This window comes from Ursus americanus, chromosome X (assembly GCF_024610735.1).
Source record: "Ursus americanus isolate L20-20 chromosome X, mUrsAme1.1.p, whole genome shotgun sequence".
NCBI classification, from domain to species: domain Eukaryota; kingdom Metazoa; phylum Chordata; class Mammalia; order Carnivora; family Ursidae; genus Ursus; species Ursus americanus.
The window spans coordinates 55,325,720-55,349,199 of NC_142164.1; the positions used below are offsets into that span (position 1 = coordinate 55,325,720).

At 33.6% G+C, this 23,480-nt stretch overlaps 1 protein-coding gene across 1 annotated transcript in view; it reads right to left on the minus strand.

Moving 5' to 3' along the window:
* The window catches only part of LOC148106914 (uncharacterized), a 244,756-nt gene that overhangs the window by 91,305 nt on the left and 129,971 nt on the right, over positions 1 to 23,480 (minus strand). The window contains exon 6 of the mRNA XM_087860072.1: positions 3,766 to 3,807. Within this exon, the coding sequence (XP_087716198.1) occupies positions 3,766 to 3,807 (42 nt within the window). The remainder of the gene's footprint in view (positions 1 to 3,765; positions 3,808 to 23,480) is intronic.

The window sequence follows — 23,480 nt, forward strand, 5'->3', positions numbered from 1 at the left end:
TATATCCCTTCAAATCAGTATTTTTGTATCCTTTGGGTAAATACCTAGTAGCGCAATTGCTGGAAGGTAAGTTAGTTCTATTTTTAACCTTTTGAGGAACTTCCATACTGTTTTCCAGAGTGGCTGCACCAGTTTGTATTCCCACCAACAGTGTCAGAGTGTTCCTCTTTCTCAACTGTATAATTTCTGAAAAACAAATACTAAAGTATAGGGAGGGGGAAATACAGTAGCTATGGAAAAATAACTAAAGAATTTTAGTTAAATGTTCTATATAAAACACTTAGAAAAGTGCCTACACATAATAAATATTATGAAAATATTTTTCCTTTTTAATATTTGGGCAAGAAGCACAATCTTTGACAGCAGTGTGATGGGGAATGTCCAAACAATACAAAAATAAATTCCATCTCAAGAAGCAGTCAAAATAGTATAGCATTTAGAATAAGAGAAGTGACAAACTAATGCTCTATACTGGTTCTCACAGTTCTGAGCATCAATAATTCTACATATCTTATTAAATTGATTATGGATACCTTGTGCCATATTCACACCAGAGCAACCATACTGGTAAGAGGAACTGAGAGTGTTTATCTGAGGAAAAGAATATTGCTGTATTGAAATATATGAGCAATCATGTGAAAGAATAATTAAATTAATTCTGTCAACCTTTGGGAGTAGAAGTAAGAACAATGGGTGAAAACTATAGAATAGAAGCTCTTTTATCACTCTAAGAGAGGACTTCCCAACAGTGAGAAGCTTTCCAGATAAACAGGATTCCTAGACTGCAGGTATATATGAGAATAGACTATAAATATGCGGTATAAAGGAAAGAACATGGGCTTTAGTGTCACAATAACCCCAATGCAAATCCCACATGAGCAACTTATTAGTTGTAGAATCTTGAGCAAGTGGTTTAAATTCTATGAGCCTCAGTTTCCTTATCTTTAAAAAATGTACTTCACATCAAAGGAATTAGAAGAATAAAATGAAATTAAGTGAATTTTAAGCAACAAATACAGTATTTGGCATATGTTAGGCCCTCCTTGATGCATGAGAAATATTCAAATACTAGAGTGGATAGTTGGACCAAAACTAAAGTGCTTTCAAAGTCTAAGTATATATGAATACATGATATTATTTATTTTACTAGAGGTATAACAAAAATTGGATCCCAGAGCTGACATCTGTGCCAATATATAATCAATTTGTGCTTTTCTAAATTGAACCCAATAACAGTATTAGACATTAGGCACTTAGAAAGTCTTAAACAGGTTACCCTATAGAAATAGATGAGGATAATACTTCCTTCTCCTGCATGTCCATCCATTACTATAATGTCAATATAATTTCTAATGAAGAAACATTTCTTAGAGAGAGAAGACATAGATATAATTGTAAATCCTGAGCAATGTGGCCAGAGACACAAAAATCTTCTAGGCTTTAAGTGCTTTCTTATTAGTTTCTGAAGTCTGACATGTTTTAACATCATGTACATTCTCCAAGTCTATAAATGTTTTCTGTATTTGGCACCAGTAGTTTACTTTCAGTTCCCATATGGAACAGCAAGAGAAAATAGAAATAGTTAGGAAGAGAAAATCTGAAGGATAAACAAAGTAAAATGAAAGGGGAGGGTAAGGAATGCTTGGGGAAAACAGGGTGAAAAATAAAGAAAACTCTAGGTAACAAATACTGTATGCTTGTTTCTCTATATATGCTTATTTCTCTATATTTAGGAAGTAAAGACTATTAAAAATGTCAAAATTTGTTCCATTTTTATAACATGTAGGCTCTACAGCCTTCCAGTCTACAAAACCATGAAGAATATAATAAGTCGTCTATTTCATGATTTCTGAAATAGGATAATCTCAACCACAAGACCTCCTCCGAGTTGATAATGAGAAATATGTGTTAATGATTTATGGCAGATACAGAATGCAGACTAACTTTACTTTCAACTATACCTTTGGTGGCTTCTAGTTTGTTACCAAAGTTAAATTGAGTTTATATCTGACTAAAACAAATGCTTCAGGAGTGAAGTTCCTGCCCTAGGAAAAATTGTCAAGTAGCGTATTTTCTTTCTTCTTATCCAGTATGCCCCTCTATGAACTCAATGTCTTCATGTTTTATTTCAACTTGCTCTTATCAAAACCTATTTTTCAGGAAGGACCCATAAAACTTTCTTTCACTTGAAAAGAAAACATGACCTTGCTTAATATTGTATATTCCACTGGAAAATGTTCATTCTGACAAACTTCAGCAAACTATAAAAGGAGGTAGTTTTTAAGGCAGAGAGGTCCTCCCTTTTGTTCCAGATATTATGTTAAAAATGGAGGGGCCCTTGGGTGACTCAGCTGGTCAAGCATCTGCCTTTCGCTCCGGTCATGATCTCAGGGTCCTGGGATTAAGCCTAGTGTCAGGCTCCTGCCCAGCATGGAGTCTGCTTCTCCCTCTCCCACTGTCCCTCCCCCCACCCCACTCCCGCTCATTGCTTTCTCTCTTTCTCTCTCTTTCAAATAAATAAATAAAATCTTTTAAAAAAATGGAATTAGTATTAGATGTTTTATTCTGGCATGAAATAACTTTTTTTAAAAATTTCCTTTTTAATGTTATTTTAATTCCAGTATAGTTAACAAATGGTGTTATGTTAGTTTCAGGTGTACACTACAGTGATTCAACAATTTTATACATTACTCAGCGCTCATCAAGTGAACTCTTAATCCCCTTCACCTATTTCACCCATCCCCCCACCCACCACCCCTTGGGTAATCATCTGTTTGTTCTCTATAGTTGAGTCTGATTTTATTTTTTGGTTTTCTCTTTTCACCCCCCTTTGTTCATTTGTTTCTTAAATTCCACATATGAGTGAAATCATATGGTATTTCTTTTTCCCTGGCTGACTGACTTATTAGCAATGAACAAAACAAACAAACAAAAAAAACCCCAAAGCTAAAAACTATTCTTAAACCATTTGCAATTATATGTGTTTGAGCCTGTTAAACTTCCTTCAAATGAATACTAGATTGGTCTAGAAAGAAAGAAATATAATTAAATAATTCTAGTTGTCCCAGCCATATCTTAAATACTTCAGGAAATCTGTAATTCTAAAGAGTTCCATCAGATTTCTTTCTAAATAAAGAATGAACACAGGTACTCAAGGCAGTAGGTACGTGTTCAAGATTTTATTTGGTGGAACTTAACTAAGGAAAATATTTCCTCAACAGTGGCATTTTATGAATATTAATTTCTCTATGTCAATATTTGATATACATAATTCAAGGAACTTTGACTTATTAAGTATATTAAGATCTGTTCTCTTGGGTAATTAAAAACTCCAAAGAGCAGTTATAATCTCCACCAAAAAAAAGCAGTACACATGCAAATTATTTCTTAAGGGAAGAGTGTTCCAAATCAGAAATGTCAATAAAGGGATTATTTTTTGTTCTTCTTTCAGAATATGCTGAAAAGATTCCACTCATATTTGCCCATTATAATTACACCTTTTTCAATTAATTCATGGTTTATTTTTGTCTCAAATTTTAGGTTATCTTTAATTTTTAATTTAAACTATTTAATTTTTCCTTGTTGCATCCAATTTTCTGACACAAAAGATAAAGCAAATATGCTTTAAACATTAACTATATATGTATGTCTCTATACTTTTACACAGAGTACTAAAGAAAATATAATTATTTAGCACTCTAGTATCAAAAAGAATATAGTATATGTGAAATATTTTATTTCCTAAAATCTGAGAAGGCCACTTACCACATCTATCATATCAGATTCCATTTCTTGGCTGAGATCAGACTGCAAGAAAAAATAATAAAGAGGTTAGTATTGAATTGTTCATATAAAATCTGTTATTTCTTTAAGGGTACAGAATAAATATTGAATGATAATACCAATGTGTTTCAGATAATCTATTCAAGTTATAGAAAGGCATCTTTCAGAATCTGAGGGAAGAGTACCAATCTGAGAGCCTCTGTTTTTTAACAGATGGGTTTTGTCTATATATATTTATTGTGATTATATTTGGACTTATTCTACCATCTTATTTTGTCTTCTGTGTGCCACATTTTTGTGTGCTCCTTTTATCCATCTTCCATGCATTTTTTCAAGATTTGTTTATTTTAGAGTGAGCACAAGTGGGAGGGGCAGTGGGAAAAGGAAAGAGAATCTCAAGCAGACTCCATGTTGAGTGTGGAGCCTAGTGCTAGGCTCCATCTCATGACCCTGAGATCATGACCTGAGCTGAAACCAAGAGTCAGACCTTAACTGACTGCACCACCCAGGAATGCTGATCTTCCCTGCATTTTATAAAAATTTATTTATCTTCTACTCTATGCACATAACTTAAACTAAGTTTTATAATGCATAGCAGATAATCTAGTCAATACCTATATCCTCCCCTGATCAATAAAATGACCTTAAAACCTTTATACTCTAATCTCTCCTAACATCTTTTATATTATCATTGCCCAGTATTTCAGTTGCAATTTTTCTTCAACTGGCAAAATTAGTCTTAACTGTCAAATCTTATGAGATAAATGACGTGTTTAACAACCTTCCTGTCAGCAAGAGTCTCCTTTTAAGAAATTTGATTATTTATATCATAATAAATACCATACAAGTGTCATACACACACACACAAACACGCACACACACACACACACACATATAGCTTGATGATATCTTTACATATGTATATGCCTGCATAATCACAACACAATTATGAATATAAAAACTTTCTAGCACCCCTTAAGGTTCTCTTATGCTCCTTCCCTGTCTATACTCCTGTGGTAACCAATATTCTATTGCATAATCAATAATTTTTGTCTACTTAGAGGCTTATTCAAATGAAAACATATAGTACATATTCTTTTGATTCTGGCTTTTTTTTTCAGTCTTTATACTATCTGTAAGAATCATGTAGGTTGAACACCACTTTTTTTTTTTAAGTTTTCATCTAAGTTCCAGATAGTTAACACACAGTGTAATACTAGTTTCAGGTGTACAATATAGTGATTAAACACTTATATACAACCCCAAGTGCTCATCATAACAAATGCATACCTTAATCCCCATACTATTTAACCCACCCCCCCCCATACACCTGACCTCTGATAACCATGTTTGTTCTCTATAGTTAAGGGTCTGTTTCTTGGTTTGCCTCTCTCTATTTTTTTTCCTTATGCTGATTTGTTGTTTCTTAAATTCCACATATGAGTGCAATCATATGGTATTTGTCTTATTCTGATGGATAGATTTTGCTTAGCATAGTACTCTCTAGCTCCATCCACCTCGCTGTAAATGGCAAGATTCCATTCTTTTTTTGTGGCTGAGTAATATTCCATTGTATATCTATTCCACATCTTCTTTATCCTTTCATCTGTTGGTGGACATTTGGGCTCTTTCCATAATTTGACTATTGTAGAGAATGCTGCTATACACATCAGGGTGCATGTATCCCTTTGAATTTGTATTTCTGTATCTTTTGGGTAAATATGTAGTGGTGCAATTGCTTGATCATACAGTAGTTCTATTTTTAACTTTTTTGTGGAACCTCCATACTGTTTCCCAGAGTGGTTGCACCAGTTTCCATTCCCACCAAGAATGCAAGAGGGTTCCCCTTTCTCCACATCCTCACCAACACCTGTTCTGTCTTCTATTGTTGATTTTAGCTATTCTGGCAGGTGTGAGGTGGTATCTCATTGTAATTTTGATTTGTATTTCCCTGATGATAAGTGATATTGACCATCATTTCATATGCTTGTTGGCTATCTGGATGTCTTCTTTGGAAAAATGTCTATTCATGTCTTCTGCCCATTTTTTACTGGATTTTTCAATTTTAGGGTATTGATTTTTATAAATTCTTTATATATGTTGAATACTAACCCTCTATCAGATAGGTCATTTGTTAATATCTTCTCCTATTCCATAGGTTGCCTTTTAGTTTTGTTGGTTGCTTCCTTCACTGTGCAGAAGCTTTTTATTTTGATGAAGTCCCAATAGTTTATTTTTGCGTTTTTTTAATAACAATATTTTTTATTATATTATGTTATTCACCATACAGTACATCCCTAGTTTTTGATGTAAAGTTCCATGATTCATTACTTGCGTATAACACCCAGTGCACCATGCAATATGTGCCCTCCTTAATACCAATCACCAGCCTATCCCAATCCCCCACCCCCTCCCCTCTGAAGCCCTCAGTTTGTACTTCTTCCCTTTTTTTAATATTTTTTTATTATATTATGTTAGTCACCATACAGTACATCCCTGGTTTCTGATTTTTGCTTTTTTTTAATCCATTCAGACACCCCATGTTTTTTGATTGGAGCATTTAGTCTATTTATATTCAGAGTAATTATTGATAGATATGTATTTATTGCCATTTTATTACTTGTTTTGCCATTGTATCTGGAGATTTTTTCTGATCCTTTCTTGTCTTTGCCACTTTTGACCTTCTTTTCCACTCAAAGAACTCTCTTTAATATTTCTTGCACGGTTGGTATAGTGGTCATGAACTCCTTTGGTTTTTGTTTGTCTGGGAAACTCTTTTTATCTGTCCTTCTATTCTGAATGATAGCATTGCTGGACAGATTATTCTTGGCTATAGATTCAGCACATTGAAGAGATCATGCCACTCCCTTCTAGCTTGTCAAGTTTTGTTGAGAAATCTGCACCTAGCTCTATGGGTTCTCCCTTGTAAGTTAAGGACTTCTTTTGTCTTGTTGCTTTTAAGATTTTTTTTCTTTATCACTATATTTTGCAAATTTAATTATAATATGTCTTGGTATTGTCATGCTTTTGGGGATTTTTGAAGGGAATTCTCTGTGCCTCCTAGATCTGGATGTCTGTTTCCTTCCCTGGATTAGGGAAATTTTCTGTTATTATTTCTTGAAATAAATCCCCCCCCTTTTCTCTCTCTTCTTCTTCTGAGACTTCTATAACATGAATGTTATTGTGTTTGATGAAGTTGCTAAGTTCCCTAAGTCTATTATGTTGCATAATTCTTCTGTGGTCTGGTGAGACTGCCCTTCTCAGTCAAGCCTGCCTCAGTCCCAGCATGGTGGGCCCCTCCCCCAGAAGACCAGCACAAACACTTAACTCACACCATATCTCCCAACCAGAAATTTCTGCAGGGCCTCAGTTCTGGTGGAGTTTGTGTCAGTTCTCATTTCACAAGCAGACCAAAGCACACTTAGTTAAAGGTCACCACATTTGGATCAGGGGCCAAATACTGCCCACAGGAGGCAAGAGGAACCTCTGCAGATGACTTGCTTGAAGGATAGAGCTGCAACAGCAGAGTTGATGCAGCACACACCAGAGACACACTCTGAAGTGGCAGACCCTGGGCACTTACAACCTCTTCTTCATAAGGCCATTACTTTCAGTAGCAGGAGACATAACTGGCTTTCCTAACACAGAGAAGAAGACAGAGACAGACAAAATGCCAAGACAGAAATTTATCCCAAATGAAAGAACAAGATAAGGCCTCAGCCAGAGATCTAAGCAAAACAGATATAAGTAACATGGCTGATGGAGAATTTAAAGCAGCAACCATAAGGATATTAACTGGGCTTGAGAAAAGAATAGAAGACATCAGTGAGACCCTTACAACAGAGATAAAAGAGTTAAAAAAGAATCAGTGATGAAGGATGTAATAAACAAGATTTGAAACAGGTTTGATGCAATGAATGGCAGGCTGGAAAAAGCAGAGGAACAAATGACCTAGAAGAAAAAATAATGGAAACTAATTAGGCTGAAGGAAAAAGAAAAAGAAGAATTATTCAATAGAAGAATAGATTAAATTTCTTTAAGAGAGAGGAAGAGCACACACACGTGAGTTGCGGGGAGGGGCGGAGGGAAAGGGAAAGAGAGAATCTTAAGCAGGCTCCGCATCCAGCATGGAGCCCTGACACAGGGCTAGATCCCACAGCCCTGAAATCATGACCTTAGATGAAATCAAGTTGGACGCTTAACTGACTGAGCCAGCAATTTGCCTCCAGTTTGAATTTTTAATATGGAAGTTGTCAATAATTTTAACCTACATAAACAAAGTCCTATTGTAGTCCAAAATAATTTTTGAAGGTTTAAATAGTTCTTCAGACCAGAAAATTTAATAACTGCTGCACTAGAGATTACACTATATGTCTGATTTATTTCAGTCCAAATTAAGTTAGTAATTTCACCACCTCTTAAATGACATCTAGCATTTTATTAAAGGGCTTCATCATTGTCATTTTCTTACTATTATAAATGTTACACATTTTATAAGACATTAATAATTGTTCTTATTTTATACAGGCAATATTCATTTATATTTTACCGACATATTTTCCCTTTCTGGGACTGTTCATTACTTACTGCAGTTTTTTACTTTCATCTGAGATTATTTTCCTTCAGACAGAAAAACTCCATTTATCCTAGTGCAAGTCTCCTGTAACAAGTTATTTTAGCATTTAATCTTACAAAAATATTTTCATTTTGCCTTTATTTTTGAAGGGTATTTACATATATTATTTTTTCTTTACAATTATGTAGAATACAAGTTGGCAGGAATTTATGCCTTTCACTAATTTAAATATATCATAAAATTTTATTCTGGCTATAATGACCAATCATTCTGGTTTGCTTGGAACTGTTTCAATTTTAACATTGAAAGTCCTGCTTCCTGGTACATCCCTTAGCCCAGGGGAAATTAGAATGTTTTGTCATTTCACTTTTGGCTTCCATTGCTTCTGCAGAATAGTCAGCTATCGATCTTACTGTGATTTCTTTGAAGAATGTTTTCTTTCTCAAACTGATTGTAAGTGATGTTTTTTCTGTTTTGATTTTTCAATAACTTGAATGATTTGACTATGATGTGTGTAGGTAAAGTTTTATTTGTTTATATCCTGCTTGTGCTTTAATGAACTCCTTTAGTTTATATTTTATGTATTTCATCACATTTGAAAAAATATTCTTAGTCATTACTTCTTTAAATAATTTTCCTGCCCCATTCTCTCTATACTTTCTTTTTGGAATACAAATTATATGTATGTTAGAATGTTTGAACATGTCATATGTGCTCTGTTCTCATTTTTCCATCTTTTTTCTTCCAGTGCTTTAGATTATTTTCAATTGACATATATTCAAAATAACTAATATTATCTACTGTTGAACCCATCTGTCCAAATACCTTTTAACTTCTGATATGATATTTTGCAGTTCTAGAATATACAATTAACTATTTTTTACACATTTTCAATATTTTTTTAATTGTTCATATTTTCATAGATTTTATTTATATTTTCTCTATTTTCTGTATATATTCAACAGCTTAGGCTAGTATAACAGATTTCATAGAGTGGGTGACTTAAAAAAACAAGCATTTATTTTTCATAGTTCTGGAGGCTGGGAAATCTAAGTTTGAGGAGTTGGCCAATTCCATTCCTGGTGAGGGCCCCTTTCCTGGTTTAAAGATAGCCATTTTCATGTTGTAACCTCATGCAGCATAGAGAAAGAGAGATAGAGAGCTCTGGTCATTTCATCCCCTTATTAAGTGCACAAATATCATCATGGGCTCTCTACCCTCATGACTCCATCTAAACCAAATTGCTTCCTAAAAGTCTTATCTCCAAATACTACTACATTTGGTATTAGGGTTTCATAATATGGATTTGGGGGAACACAAACATTCAGCCCATAGCAATTTAATATAATAATCAAAATTATTTTGAAGCCCTTTTACAATAACCCCTATATCTGGATAATTTCTAGTAAACCACTATTGGACATTATTTCTCTTTCTTATTAATAATTTACTTACATATTTGCATATCTAGTAAATTTTATTATGTTTCAGATGTTGTAGATGATACATTGCAGATGCTATGGATTATGTCATTTCCCACCAGAGTGTGTTAGATAATATTGCGGCAAACAGTCAAATTACCTTGAATCATCTCGATTCTGTGGAGACTTGGTTTTAGAGTTTATTAAGATGATTCTCCCGGAAAGTGGCCCTCAACCATAAAATAGGACCTTCCTGAGGTCTTAACTGAAGACTATGGGTGTTCATAATATGCTGGTATTATCTAAACATAAACTTCTGTCTCCCAAGAACTGTGCTGCTACTGAAATATTACCCTAGCATTCCTGTCTGGCAGCTGTTTTCTGATAGACTTACCAGAGTCTTACTCTGAAAATGCAATGTCTAGAAATTGGTTAAATAACCATGAGAAATTTTATTCATCTCTTTCTTTGTGGCCTTTTCCTCTCTTGGAATCACCTGTTTCCCTAAGTCCAATTACCATGGTGGCCCTGAAATCATCTTCCCAGTGGGGCTGCTATCCTGTACTCCTGTTCTATTTCTCTGAACTGTTGTTTTGAAAACACCATCATTAGGGGAAAATCCAGGGTAAATTCTGAGTTCACTTCATGTATTTTCCATCTCTGAATATTGTAGACTTGCTTGTTTTCCAATGCTTGCAAACAGTTATTTTACATATTTTGTCCAGGTTTTTTAGGTGTTTTTTTTTTCCTAGTAGAAGGGGTAATTCTGATACCAGCTATCACTCACCATAGCTTGTTCTCTTACTATACCTCTTGCTTCCTATTTCTTCCTTCAAGATTCCTTTAATTATTTTTCAATGAAGGCATGCTAGTAGTAAACTTCTGCAATCTTTTTCTGAAAATATTCTTATTTTGTCTTTCTTAAGTTAAATAATTCTAACTTAACACATTATTTTTGTCAGAATTTAAGATATTTGATTATCTTCTGGTATATTGTTTTGGTGATAAGACTGCTATTACTCTCTCATTTATTATGGTTGATCTGTCTTAATACCTAGAATAGATATTAAGATTAGTGTATTTATTTTTGATGGTATGAAATATCATTATTCTGTATGTTAGTATGCATGTAATTCTTTTTTTGGTTATTTTGCTTTATTCTTTTGGGGATATGCTTACTTTCCTGAATCTAATGATTCAAACTTCCATCAGTTCTGTATGCTTTTTAACCAGTATATTTCAAATATTGCTTCATTTCCATTCTCACTGTTTTTACCTTTGGGAACTCTGAATTAGATGCATGTTGAAACTTACTAAACTGTACACATTTTAACCTACTTTTCATCTCTTTCTACATAATACACTCTGGATTATTTCCTTTTTAGATGTTTTTAATGTGCATTTAAATCATCCCATAAATGCCTAAATTTCAATTACTGAAAGTTTCTTTTCTTAAAATTCTATTTGGTTCTTTTTTCAGCTATTCCTTTTTTTTATTTGCTCTCTACTTACTTATTTTTTAAAATAAATTCCTTTTTCTCTTTAATCATTTTAAACGTACTTAATTTATAATGAGTTCCATGATCTATTATTTTCATTTGTGGGGATGTCAATTGTTGTGAGGCAATTTTCCATGTGTCTCTCATGTGTCTGCATTTATTGTGAGCAGAGGCTCTGACTACATTTGCTCTACATGATGTTCACAAGGATGCTAATATAGCAAATAGCCTTTCATGAAATAGATGGTCTGTAATTCTGTCATAAAAAGCAGGCATGCTTACTTCTTATCATAAAAGATTCTTGTTAATTAAACTCGTTTTTTTTCTTATAATATAATCCACTTTGTGTGTAGGTGTCACCTGACTCTCTTCACATCATATTATGAGAATTGGGGCTCAGGGAACTTCTCCAAGAAAATGATGGTACTCTGGCTATTGCTATTGCTGTGAGTAATAAAGTCCATTGTCTCTGACAAGAAGTCTTATAACTTCTGCTGAGATCTATAAAGCTGTGTCAGGTTAAAGAGTTAGTTTGCAAATAGGTTACAATCTGACAGTTTCTTCATAGTTTTGGTAACAGTTGTGTCACTGATAGAGAGAAGGCTTTCTGGAAGAATTTTAGGATGAAAGTCTTGTAGATCAACTAATGTTATTTGAGGGAAGTCCGTAAGAATGGTCACAAACATATTGACCAAAGTTCATAGTTAAATAGGCAATAAATTATTCTCTACTTTATTGATGCTTGAATGTGACATACCAATTTTATACAAGTGGAAGGAGAGCAACAACTTTTCACCCAGGAAGAAATACCTCAGATATGAGGAGTACAGGAGAGGAAGATATGGTAATAATTTTTGTCTTTGATAATCACTGTTAGCACCTTCCTCACAAAGATGACATTCCGGTGTGGTTATCCTGAACTTTTTAAAGCACCTTAAATTTAACTGTTATTTCTTGCATTTTGAGGGTAACCTTAAATTGTAGTTTTACTTTTGTCTCTGCAAAGGTCCAAGGGATTTTACTGGTTATGGGTATATTTTGTGTTAATTTCTCAGCTTTCTGTTCTCACACCACACTGGCTATATAGTTCATATTGTATGTATGAGCGAGGTACAAGCTAACAACTTTATAACTAAACTAAACAGTTCATATATCATGATCAAGTGAGATTTATTCCAGGAATACAAGGATGGTTCAACATATGTAAATCAATAATCATGATATTCCACGTTAACAAACTGAAGGATAAAAATAATATGATGATCTCAATAGATACAGATAAAAGATCTAAAAGATTTAATATTCCTTCAGGATAAAAATTCTCAATAAATTAGATATAGAAGGAAAGTACCTTAAACATAATAAAGTCCATAAGTGACAAATCCACAGCTAACCTAATACTAAATTGTGAAAAGCTAAAAGCTTTTCCTCTAAACAAGAATAAAATAAGAGTGCCCACTGTCACCATTTCCATTCGACGTAGTACTAGAAGTTCCAGCAAGTGTAATCAGTCAGGAAAAAGAAATAGCAAGCATCCAAATTGGAAAGGAAGAAGCAAAAATTGTCTCTGCAGATAACATGATTATATACATGGAAAACCCTAAATATTCCACAAAAAATGTTAGAATTAATAAATGAATTCAGTAATTTTGCAGAATGTGAAATCAAAGCACAAAATAAATTGAATTTCTATACAGTAAGAATGAACTATCTGAAAAAGAAATTAAGGAAATAATACCATTTACGACAGCATTGAAACCAATAAAATAATTATGAATAATTTAACCAAGGAGGTGAAAGATCTGTACACTGAAAACTGTAACACACTGATGAAAGAAATGGAGGAAGACACAAATAAATGGAAAAATATCCTATATTTTTGGATTGGGGAATTATTATTATTAGAATCTTCATATTACACAAACGATATACAGATCCAAAGCAATCCCTATCAAAATTCCAAAGGCATTTTAAAACTTAAAATATATTTCACATATAATGTTATATAAAATTCAAGTGAACAACACAGTGACTTGACAATTCTATACATAATGTTATGCTCACCTTTATAAGTGTAGTTACTATCTTTCAACATACATTGTTGTTACATTATTATGACTATATCTTCTAAGTTGTAGTTTTAATCCGTATGACTTATTTATTTTATAACTGGAAGTTTGTACCTTTTAAACCCCTACACCTATTTCACCCATTCCCCAAATCCTTTTTTTCTGGCAAACACCAGTTTATTCTCTGTATTTATGATTTTGTCTCTAGTTTTTATTTATTTGTTTGTTTTAGATTTTACATGTAAGTAAAATCATATGGTATTTGTCTTTGCCCTTCTGAATTATTTTACTTAGCATGCTACCCTCTAGAACCATCCACATTATCACAAATAGCAAGATCTCATTCTTTTTTATGGCTGAGTAATATTCCATTGTGTACACACACACACACTCACACACACACTACCTCTTCTTTATCTGTTCATTTATCAGTGAACACATAGGCTGTTTCCATATGTTGGCTATTGCATGTAATGCTGCAATAAACATAGAGATGCATATATCCTTTCAAAATAGTGTTTTTTAAATGTGTTATTTATTTATTTATTTATTTAGGGACTGGGCGGGAAGTGTCAGGAGGGACAGGGGCAGAGGGAGAGAGAGACTATTTCAAACAGACTCTGTGCTGACTGTGGAGACACACACGGGGCTGGATCTCATGACCCTGAGATCATGACCTGAGTCAAAATCAAGATTTAGATGCTTAACCAACTGAGCCACCCAGGTGCCCCTGTTTTTTTTTTCTTTGGGTAAATACCCAGTAGTGGAATTACTGGAACATATGCTATGTCTGTTTTTAATTTTTGAGGAATCTCTATACTGTTTTCTGGAGTGGGTGCACCAATTTACATTCCTGCCAACAGTGCATAAGGGTTTCCTTTTCTCCACATCCTCACCAACACTTGGTATTTCTAGTCTCTTTGACACTAGCCATTCTATCAGATGTAAGATGATATATCATTGTGGTTTTGATTTCCATTTCCCTGATGATTAGTGGTGTTAAGCATCTTTTCATGTGTCTGTTGACCATCTGTATGTCTCTACTGAAAAAATATCTTTTCATGCCCTATCCCCCCTTTTGCTTTTCCTCTACCCATTTTTTAATTGGATTGCTTTTCTGGTCCTGGGTTGTGTAAGTTCTATGTATATTTTATATATTAACCCTTATCAGATATATCATTTGCAAACATCTTCTCTCATCCAGTAGGTTCTTTGTTTTGTTGATGATTCTCTTCACTGTGGAAAATATTTGTATTTTGGTATAGTCCCAGTAATTTATTCTCATTTCCCTTGTTTCCCTTGTCTGCAGAGATAGATCAAGAAAAATGTTGTTACAGCTAATATTCAAGAAATAAGTATCTATGTTTTCTTCTAGGATTTTTATGGTTTTAGGTTTCACACTTAGGTCATTTGCAAATGATATATCTGATAAAGGGTTAGTATCCAAAATCTATAAAGAATTTCTCAAACTCAACACCCAGAAAACCAATAATCCAATTAAGAAATGGACAGAAGACATGAATAGACATTTTTCCAAAGAAGACATACAGATGGCTAACAGACACCTGAAAAGTTGCTCAGCATCATTCATCATCAGGGAAATATAAATCAAACCCACAATGAGATACCACCTCACAACTGTCAGAATGGCTAAAATTAACACCACAGGAAACAACAGATGTTGATAAGCATGTGGAGAAAAGGGAACCCTCCTTCACTGTTGGTTGGGAATGCAAACTTGTGAAGCCACTCTGGAGAACAGTATGGAGGTTCCTCAAAAAGTCAAAAATAGAACTACCCTTCTATCCAGCAATTGAACTAATAGATATTTACCCAAAGGATACAAAAATACTGAATCAAAGAGGCACATGCACCTCAGTGTTTATAGCAGCATTATCAACAATAGCCAAATTATGGAAAGAGTCCAAACATCTATCAACTGGTGAATGGATAAAGAAGGTGTGGTATATACATAAAGGAATATTACTCAGCCACCAAAAGAATGAAATCTTGCCATTTGCAATGACAAGGGTGGAGCTAGAGTGTATTATGCTAAGCAATATAAGTTCGGGAAAGACAAATACCATGTGATTTCACTCATATTTGGATTTGAAGAAACAAAACAGATAAACATATAGGAAGAAAAAAAAAGAGAGAGAGGGAAACAAACCATAAGAGACTCTTCATGATAGAGAACAAACTGAAGGCTGATGGAGGGATGTGGGTTGAGGATGTGCTAAATGAGTGATGGGTATCAAGGAGGCCACTTATAATGACCACTGGGTATTATATGTAATTGATGAATCACTGAATTCTACTCCTAAAACAATTATTACTCTATATGTTAACTAGCCAGAATTTAAATAAAAATTTGAAACAAAAAAATAAATCAGGGAGACAAATACTGTATGATATCACTTACATGTGGAATCTAAAAAACAAAGCAAACCAATAAACAGAAGCAAAGAACAAATCAAATTATTAAATACAGAGAACAAACTGATGGTTGCCAGATGGTAGGTGGGCTGGGGTATTCATGAAACAGATAAAAGAGATTGAGAGGTACAAACTTCCATTTATAAATAAATAAATCACAGACATGAAAATTACAGCATAGAGAATATATTCAATAATACTGTAATAATGTTTTCTGGTGACAGATGTTGACTACACTGATCACAGTGGACACTGAGTTATTATGTACACAGTTCTTGAATAAACATGTTGTATACCTGAAACAAATATAGCATTATATGTTAATTATATTTGAATAAGAAAAAAAGTAGAGAAAAGATCTGAACATCTCACCTAAGAAGATACAGAGATGGCAAATATGAATATGAAAAAATGCTCAATATTAGTATATGTTATTGGGTAATTGCAAATTAAAATAATGAGATTGCACTAAACAACTATTGGAATGGCTTAAATCCAAATAACTGGGCACTGCCAAATGCTGGTAAGGATATTGAGTGACAAAGACTCTCATTCATTGCTGCTGGGGATGAAAAATGGTGTCACTTTGAAGATAGTTTGTGTTATGCTAAGTGAAATAAGTCAGTCAGAGAAAGACAATTATCACATGGTTTCACTTATATGTGGAACATAAGGAGGAGTGCAGAGAACCATGGGGGAAGGGAGGGAAAAGTGAATGGGAAGAAATCAGGGAGGGAAACAAACCATGAGAGACTCCGTACTCTGGGGAACAGGCTGCGGGTTACAGAAGGGAGGGGGCCAGGGGAAGGGGTAACCGGGTGATGCATATTAAGGAGGGCACATGATGTTATGAACATTGTTATACACAAGTAATGAATTGTTGAACACTACATTAAAAACGAATGATGTACTATGTTGGCTAATTGAACATAATAAAAAACAAAGAAGATGGTTTGGAAGTTTCTAAAATAATAAAAAAAAAACCTAAACATAATCTTATCATATGATCCAGTAATCACACACTATGGTATTTATTCAAATTAGTTGAGCACTTATATCCACACAAAAACTTGTAAACATCAAAAACTAATGATGTATTATATGTTGGCTAATTGAACATAATGAAAACAATAAAACAGTAAATAAAAATAGGGGCACCTGGGTGGCTTAGAAGTTAAGCGTCTGTCTCCAACTCAGGTCATGATCCCAGAGTTATGGGATCGAGCCCAGCACTGGGCTCTCTGCTCAGTGGGGAGCCTGCTTCTCCCTTTCCCTCTGCCTACCACTCTGCTTACTTATGCTAACTTGTATACAGATGTTTATAGCAGCTTTATTCATAATTTTCAAAAATTGGAAGAAAAATGTCATTCAGTAGATGAATGGATAAACAACTTGGGTGCATACACACAATAGAATATTATACAATAGTAAAAAAGATTGATCTACCAAGCCCCAAATAGACATGGAGAAACCTTAAATGCATATTCCTAGTAAAAGAAGCCTGGCTGAGAATGTAGATACAGTATGATTCCAACTACATGATATTCTGGAAAAGGTAGAATAGAGAAAGTGTAATATTTAGCCTTTGTTAGGGGCTAAGAGGGGAAGTGTATAGGAGGGAATGATGAATAGGTATACCACAGTTGATTCTGAGGAGATGAAATTCTTCTATATAAATTTGTGATGGTAGATACATGACATCAGGCATTTGGCAAAACCCATAGAAATATATTACAGAAAGAGTGAAGCTTAATATAAAATATGGATTTAAGTTAATAATGTTTTCTATATTGATTCATCAATTCTAACAAATGTACCACAACAATTTTGGAGGGGAGAGGGCATATGGAACTTCTGTTTACTTTCTGTTAGATTTTTCTGTAAACCTAACACAGCTCTAAGAAGTAGACTATTAATAAAAAGTGGAAAGAGAAAAAGATGGTACAGCCACTGTAGAAAACAGTTCGTCAGTTACTCAAAAAGTTAAATATGTATTCCCATATGACCCACAATTCTGCTTCTATGTATATATACCAGAGTATTGAAAACATATTCAAACAAAACGTTGTACACAAACTTTCATAGCAGCACTAATCACAATGGCCAAATGTGGAGACAAATCAAATGTCCATAAACAAAGGAAGTGATTAACAAAATGCAGCGTATCTGTACAGTGGAATATTATTTAGCCTTAAAAGGGAAAGTAATACTGATACATTCTACATAAATAAGCCTCAAAAATATTATGCTAAGTGAAAGAAACGAGACACAAGAGCTCAAATACTATATGAATAGATTAATATGAAATATCCAGAATAGGAAAGTGAATGGAAAACAGAAAACAGAGAGGGGAAAAGGTAGAAGTGACTGCTTAATGGGTATGGGGTTTATTTTTGGAGTGATGAAAACATCTGGGATTAGATAGAAGTGATGTGTGCACAACATTGTGAATATACTAAATGACTGAATTATACACTTGTATACAACCATATACAAAGGTTGATTTTATGTTATGTGAATTTTATTTTAATGAAAAAAATTTAAAAAGGAAAGCAAGGATTATTCCTTTAGGTGGGGCATCTCCAACTGGCCTGTTTAAAAGCAAGTTTCCATAAACTATACGATAGCCAGTATGTCTACATCATTTCAAATGTGTTAATATTCAAAGCAGTGAGCTTCTAGAATCTGGAAATTAATCCTCTGAGCAAAAGCACTAGAATCAGAGAAATCTGGTGGCTGTGTAATAGTGCTTGAACTCCAAATTAATAATCTATTGAAGAAGAATATTAATTCCAGCTTTGCAGGGTTACCATGAAAATTAGAATTAAACACAGATAGTAATTAGCACAGTGCATGGCATATTATGATTTTATTAAACTGATTTTCTGATACTGTTAGATGAAGTAATATATCATTTAATAACTTCTGTTTTACATTGAATAAACAAGATCCAAATTTTGTTATTGACTATATGTTATTTAAATGAGCAAAAATATGTTTTTCAATATAGAGTAGAGAATTTATCAACAAATGAGTTAATAAATATAAATCTTGTGTCAAACTAGCTTTAGAGAATGAATAAAGGAATCTTGACCGATTGTTACCATTTTAAACTGACTATACTACTTATTTAAAACTTTTGGTCTATCAATATTATATTAGGTGAAAAAAAGATCTTAACACAGTGATTCTCAAACTTTAGTCTACATTAGAATCATCTGGAGGGTTTCTGGTCCCTATCATCAGAGTTTTTAATTCATTTTGTCTCTGGCAAGGCCAGATAACTTGCATTTCTAACAAGTTTCCAGGTGATGGTGATGAGAATCATTGCCTTAGGGCATCATTGTTAATACTTCACATTTGACACCATAATCATGAAAACAGGCATACCATTTGTGGTAAAATTATATCTGCTTTAAATACTGTTTACACACATTGTTAGTGAGATTGAATTCACTGAATTTATTGCACTCATATGTCTGTTCAAGCTGCTCTCTTAACTACTTTGATATTTAATAAACCAATTCACTGAAGTTGTTACTCAAAATGTGATTCTCCTTAAAACATTATTTCAAACAATTCTCTATGCTAAGTTAGTCATGACAAGCATTGATTTTCCTTTTGGTAGGCTTTGGTGATGGAACAAACTGTAAAAACAAACAAAAACAAACAAAAACCCCTGATACCTGGAAAAAGGTATTTCTTCTACATACTGCATATATATCATGATCAAACAAGCAACTTTCATTCTTCTGGGAAAGCAGTCTCTTCCGTATTTTAAAAGGCATTTACTAATTAAAAGAGCATTACTGGAGGCACCTGGTGGCTCAGTTGGTTAAGCACCTCACTCTTGATTTCAGCTCAGGTCATGATCTCAGGGTTATGAGATCCAGCCCTGTGTTGGGCTCCATGCTCAGCGTGGGGTCTGCTTGAGGTTCTCCCTCTCTCTCTACCCCTCCCCAACTCTCTCTCAAATAAATAAATCTTTAAAAAATAGCATTAGTGTAAATTACTGTAAAATGTGTTAGTTTTCTGTATTTCAGGAAAAAGTTTACAGCTCTTTTCAACCTTACATTTTGTTACTCAACATTTCTGAAACTTAGGGCTGTACAGTTCTATAGGTATTATGCAAATGATATATATTAAATGACTTTTATAGTAACTTTCTCTTGAAGCAGAATTTAGTGGCATGTAGATTTGAATTAGAATTCCCACTCCAGCATTTTTTGTATTAACACTTATGCTACTAGATGATGCATGGCATTGCAATAGGAAATATATAGGGCAACACAGAAATTGAAGTTTTAAAAAATAAAGCAACAAATTGAATGTGAGAATTGAAGGGGGAATGGTAGTGATAATGATATTATGATGACTATTGCTTCACTAAAAACTGGAACTGGTTTTCAGATATTAGCACTGGCTTCATTGAAATATACAGTTTACTAAATAAGAGTAAAGAAAAGAGATTTCTGACACTGATAAAAGCAAATATAAATCATGTTCCCAGGCATAGGATGGGTCGTGCAGAGAAACTAACATGAGCAGGGTCTACAGTTATTCATCTTCTATGGCTTAGCAGAAGTGTGTCAGCAAGCTAAACTATAGATGTTGAGCCTGATATAATATTTTGATATTTTTCCAGGTTGAAAGCTGATTGTCAATACCGTAGAATTGGAAAGATAAAAGTGTAGAGACAAACATGTGAGTCCTAAAACCAAAATGTAAATAGTACCAAACACTCATGCCAGAGATCTTACAGTCACAAATTCTGATTGCATCACTATGGAATATTTCTCATGTGTCCAAATGTAAGAACATACAGTGGAAATAAAAGAAAGCCAAATTCTGCCCCAGTATCAGATGGAACCCTCCAAAAAACTAGCTGTTTGTCAAGACAAATTTTAGCCTTTAATGAACATTAACTAATTAATGGATTTAATTTTAAGTTTCTTTTTTGTAAGCCTGTAATTTCAGAGGAAATTTAAGCCCTCTATGAGGAGTGAAAAAGAATCCCTGAGGCAAAATATGTATAGTCAGAAAAGCAAGGAAGAATCCGGCACAAAGGAGACAATTATACTATATAATCTATGTTATGAGATAAACTCTTCTTTCTCTAACCTAAGCCATGGTAGTTTGTAAAATTAACTATATGCAATTAAAGTTACTTCTTTATAACACATCTTGACATTTGCAGGTACGTTTTCTTGTCCATGAGTACATAATTACTTCCACCCACAAAGCAGGTATTATGTCACTAGGCATTTTTCCATTACCCAACATTAAGAGGCCACAAACAACTGTGCTCTTCTACAATACAAATTCCACTGTTAATCTTAAAATAAGTTTTTGGTCTGTATAGTTATTTGTACTTCAAAGTGTGTTATATAAATTATATCTATATAATAATGTGAGATAGAAAGCATGACTCCTAAAATTAAAATATTTCTGTATTGATGACTGATTTGGATCATCTATGCTGCTTTTCATAATTATGACAACTGAGTTATAATGAATAGTAGAGGCTTGTTTGGAAGTCATAAACCACATAGCACCTCGTAAATGTACTACTTAGAATAGCAGGTTTGTGATATGTTGAGTATACAAATTCACCTAGCAATATACAAAGTATGTTAAAAGCATCAGTTTCACTTAGAGAATGTTACTCTAAAAGTAGATTTATACTCATCTAAGAGCCTAGTTCCCATCCCTGGCTGCACATTATAATTATTCAGGGAGCTTTTGGAAAATAACAATAGCCAGGCTCCATTCATAATCTCAATTAAACCTTAAATACCTGGGACTGGGGATGGGTGTCAGTATGTTTTAAAAGCTCCTCAGGTAATTTGCACTTTATGGTTTAAGGACAATTGTAGAAGTCCTAACTTTTTCTGTGAGGAAGGCTTTGCTCTTCACAGATGACTGACTGATCCAAATATTACTCTATTTTTTTTATCTTTCTTGCTAAACAAAGATGCTGAGGAAGGTTGCGGTCTTTTAATTACAGATCCATCTTTCTGGAAATCACATAAAATAACATTTTCAATCAAGCTCTCTTAATTGTTCTCTTTCAAGGTCAAGATTGATTGATCAAGTACTGTGGCTTTGATGAGCTTTATTCACTTCTTAAACTCTTGTTCCACAGACTTAGAATTTCCTCTTCTAAGCTCTTTGTGGATTGTGCTTATTTGTATAGCCCAAAACATGGTTCCATTATTTTTGAAGTGGCTATTACTAAACCTCTTTAACTTAGCTCTCCCTTTTGCTTTGATAATTTATCACTACTTTTTTTCTACCTGACAGATTTCAGGATTGTTAAGCATTTAATCATTATTTACCCTATGTGCTGGGTTTTGTAAAGTGAGATTTTATTCTAACCTCTGTATGGATTACAATAACAAATTGATACTTAAAAGAAACTGGTTTCTTGTGATATTCCTGACTGAGTTCAATTTTTTAAACTGGGGTTTAAGTGAGAAAAAACGAATGGTTATGAAAAAGGGAAATTAGGAGTAGAAGGACAGGATAAGGTGTGAACACTTTCCAGACACTGCAGAGTCCTCATCAGGAGCAGGTCTCAACAAATTATTTTCTAAGATTTAAAAAAGATGAAAATGAGATAAAAATGTGGCAGGAGCTGAGATGTCCTTGAACAGATGAATCGATAAAGAAAATATGGTTCATGTATATACAATGGAATATTACTCAGCCATCAGAAAGGATGAATACCTACCATTTCCATCCAAATGGATGGAACTGGAGGGGATTATGCTAAGTAAAATAAGTCAAGCGGAGAAAGACAATTATCACATGGTTTCACTCATATGTGAATCATAAGGAATAGCGTGGTGGACCACAGGAGAAGGGAAGGAAAACTGAGTGGGAAGAAATCAGAGAGGGAGACAAACCATGAGAGACTCTGGACTCTGGGAAATAAACTGAGGGTTACAGAGAGAGGGGGGTGGGGGGATGGGGTAACCTGGTGATGGGTATTAAGGAGGGCACATGTTGTGATGAGCTCTGGGTGTTATATTCAACTAATGAATCATGGAACACTACATCAAAAATTAACGATGTACTATATGTTTGCTAATTGAACATAATAAAAATAATAATAAGTAAATAAAAAAATTTAAAAATCAATTGTAATTTTATACACCAGTAATGAACAATCTGAAAATAAAATTAAGAAAACAATTCTATTTAATATAATATCAAAAAGAATAAAAATATAATAAAATACTTAAAAAATAAGCATAACTAACATAATGTAATAAAAAAACATTAAAAAAATAAGCATAACAAAAGTGTAAGACATGTACACCAAAATCTATAATAATTGTTAAAAAAAATTATATAAGATTTAAGTAAATGGAAAATTATCTTCTGCCTATGGACTGAAAGGCTTAATTGTTAAAATGATATTACTGTTGAAATTGGTCTACAGGTTCCCTAAAATCTCTATCAAAATCCTAGCTATTTCTCTTTCTTTTTTGTAGAAATTGATGAGATAATCACAAAATTCACATGGAAATGCAAATATAGAATAATTGATACCATCTTTAAAATGAACAAAGTTGGTGGACTCAACTAATTTTTTAATTTACTACAGTGCCACAACAGTCAAGCTAAGTGTGGTGCTGGCACACAGGTATACATATGGATCAAAAGACCAAAATTGAGAGTTTATAAATAC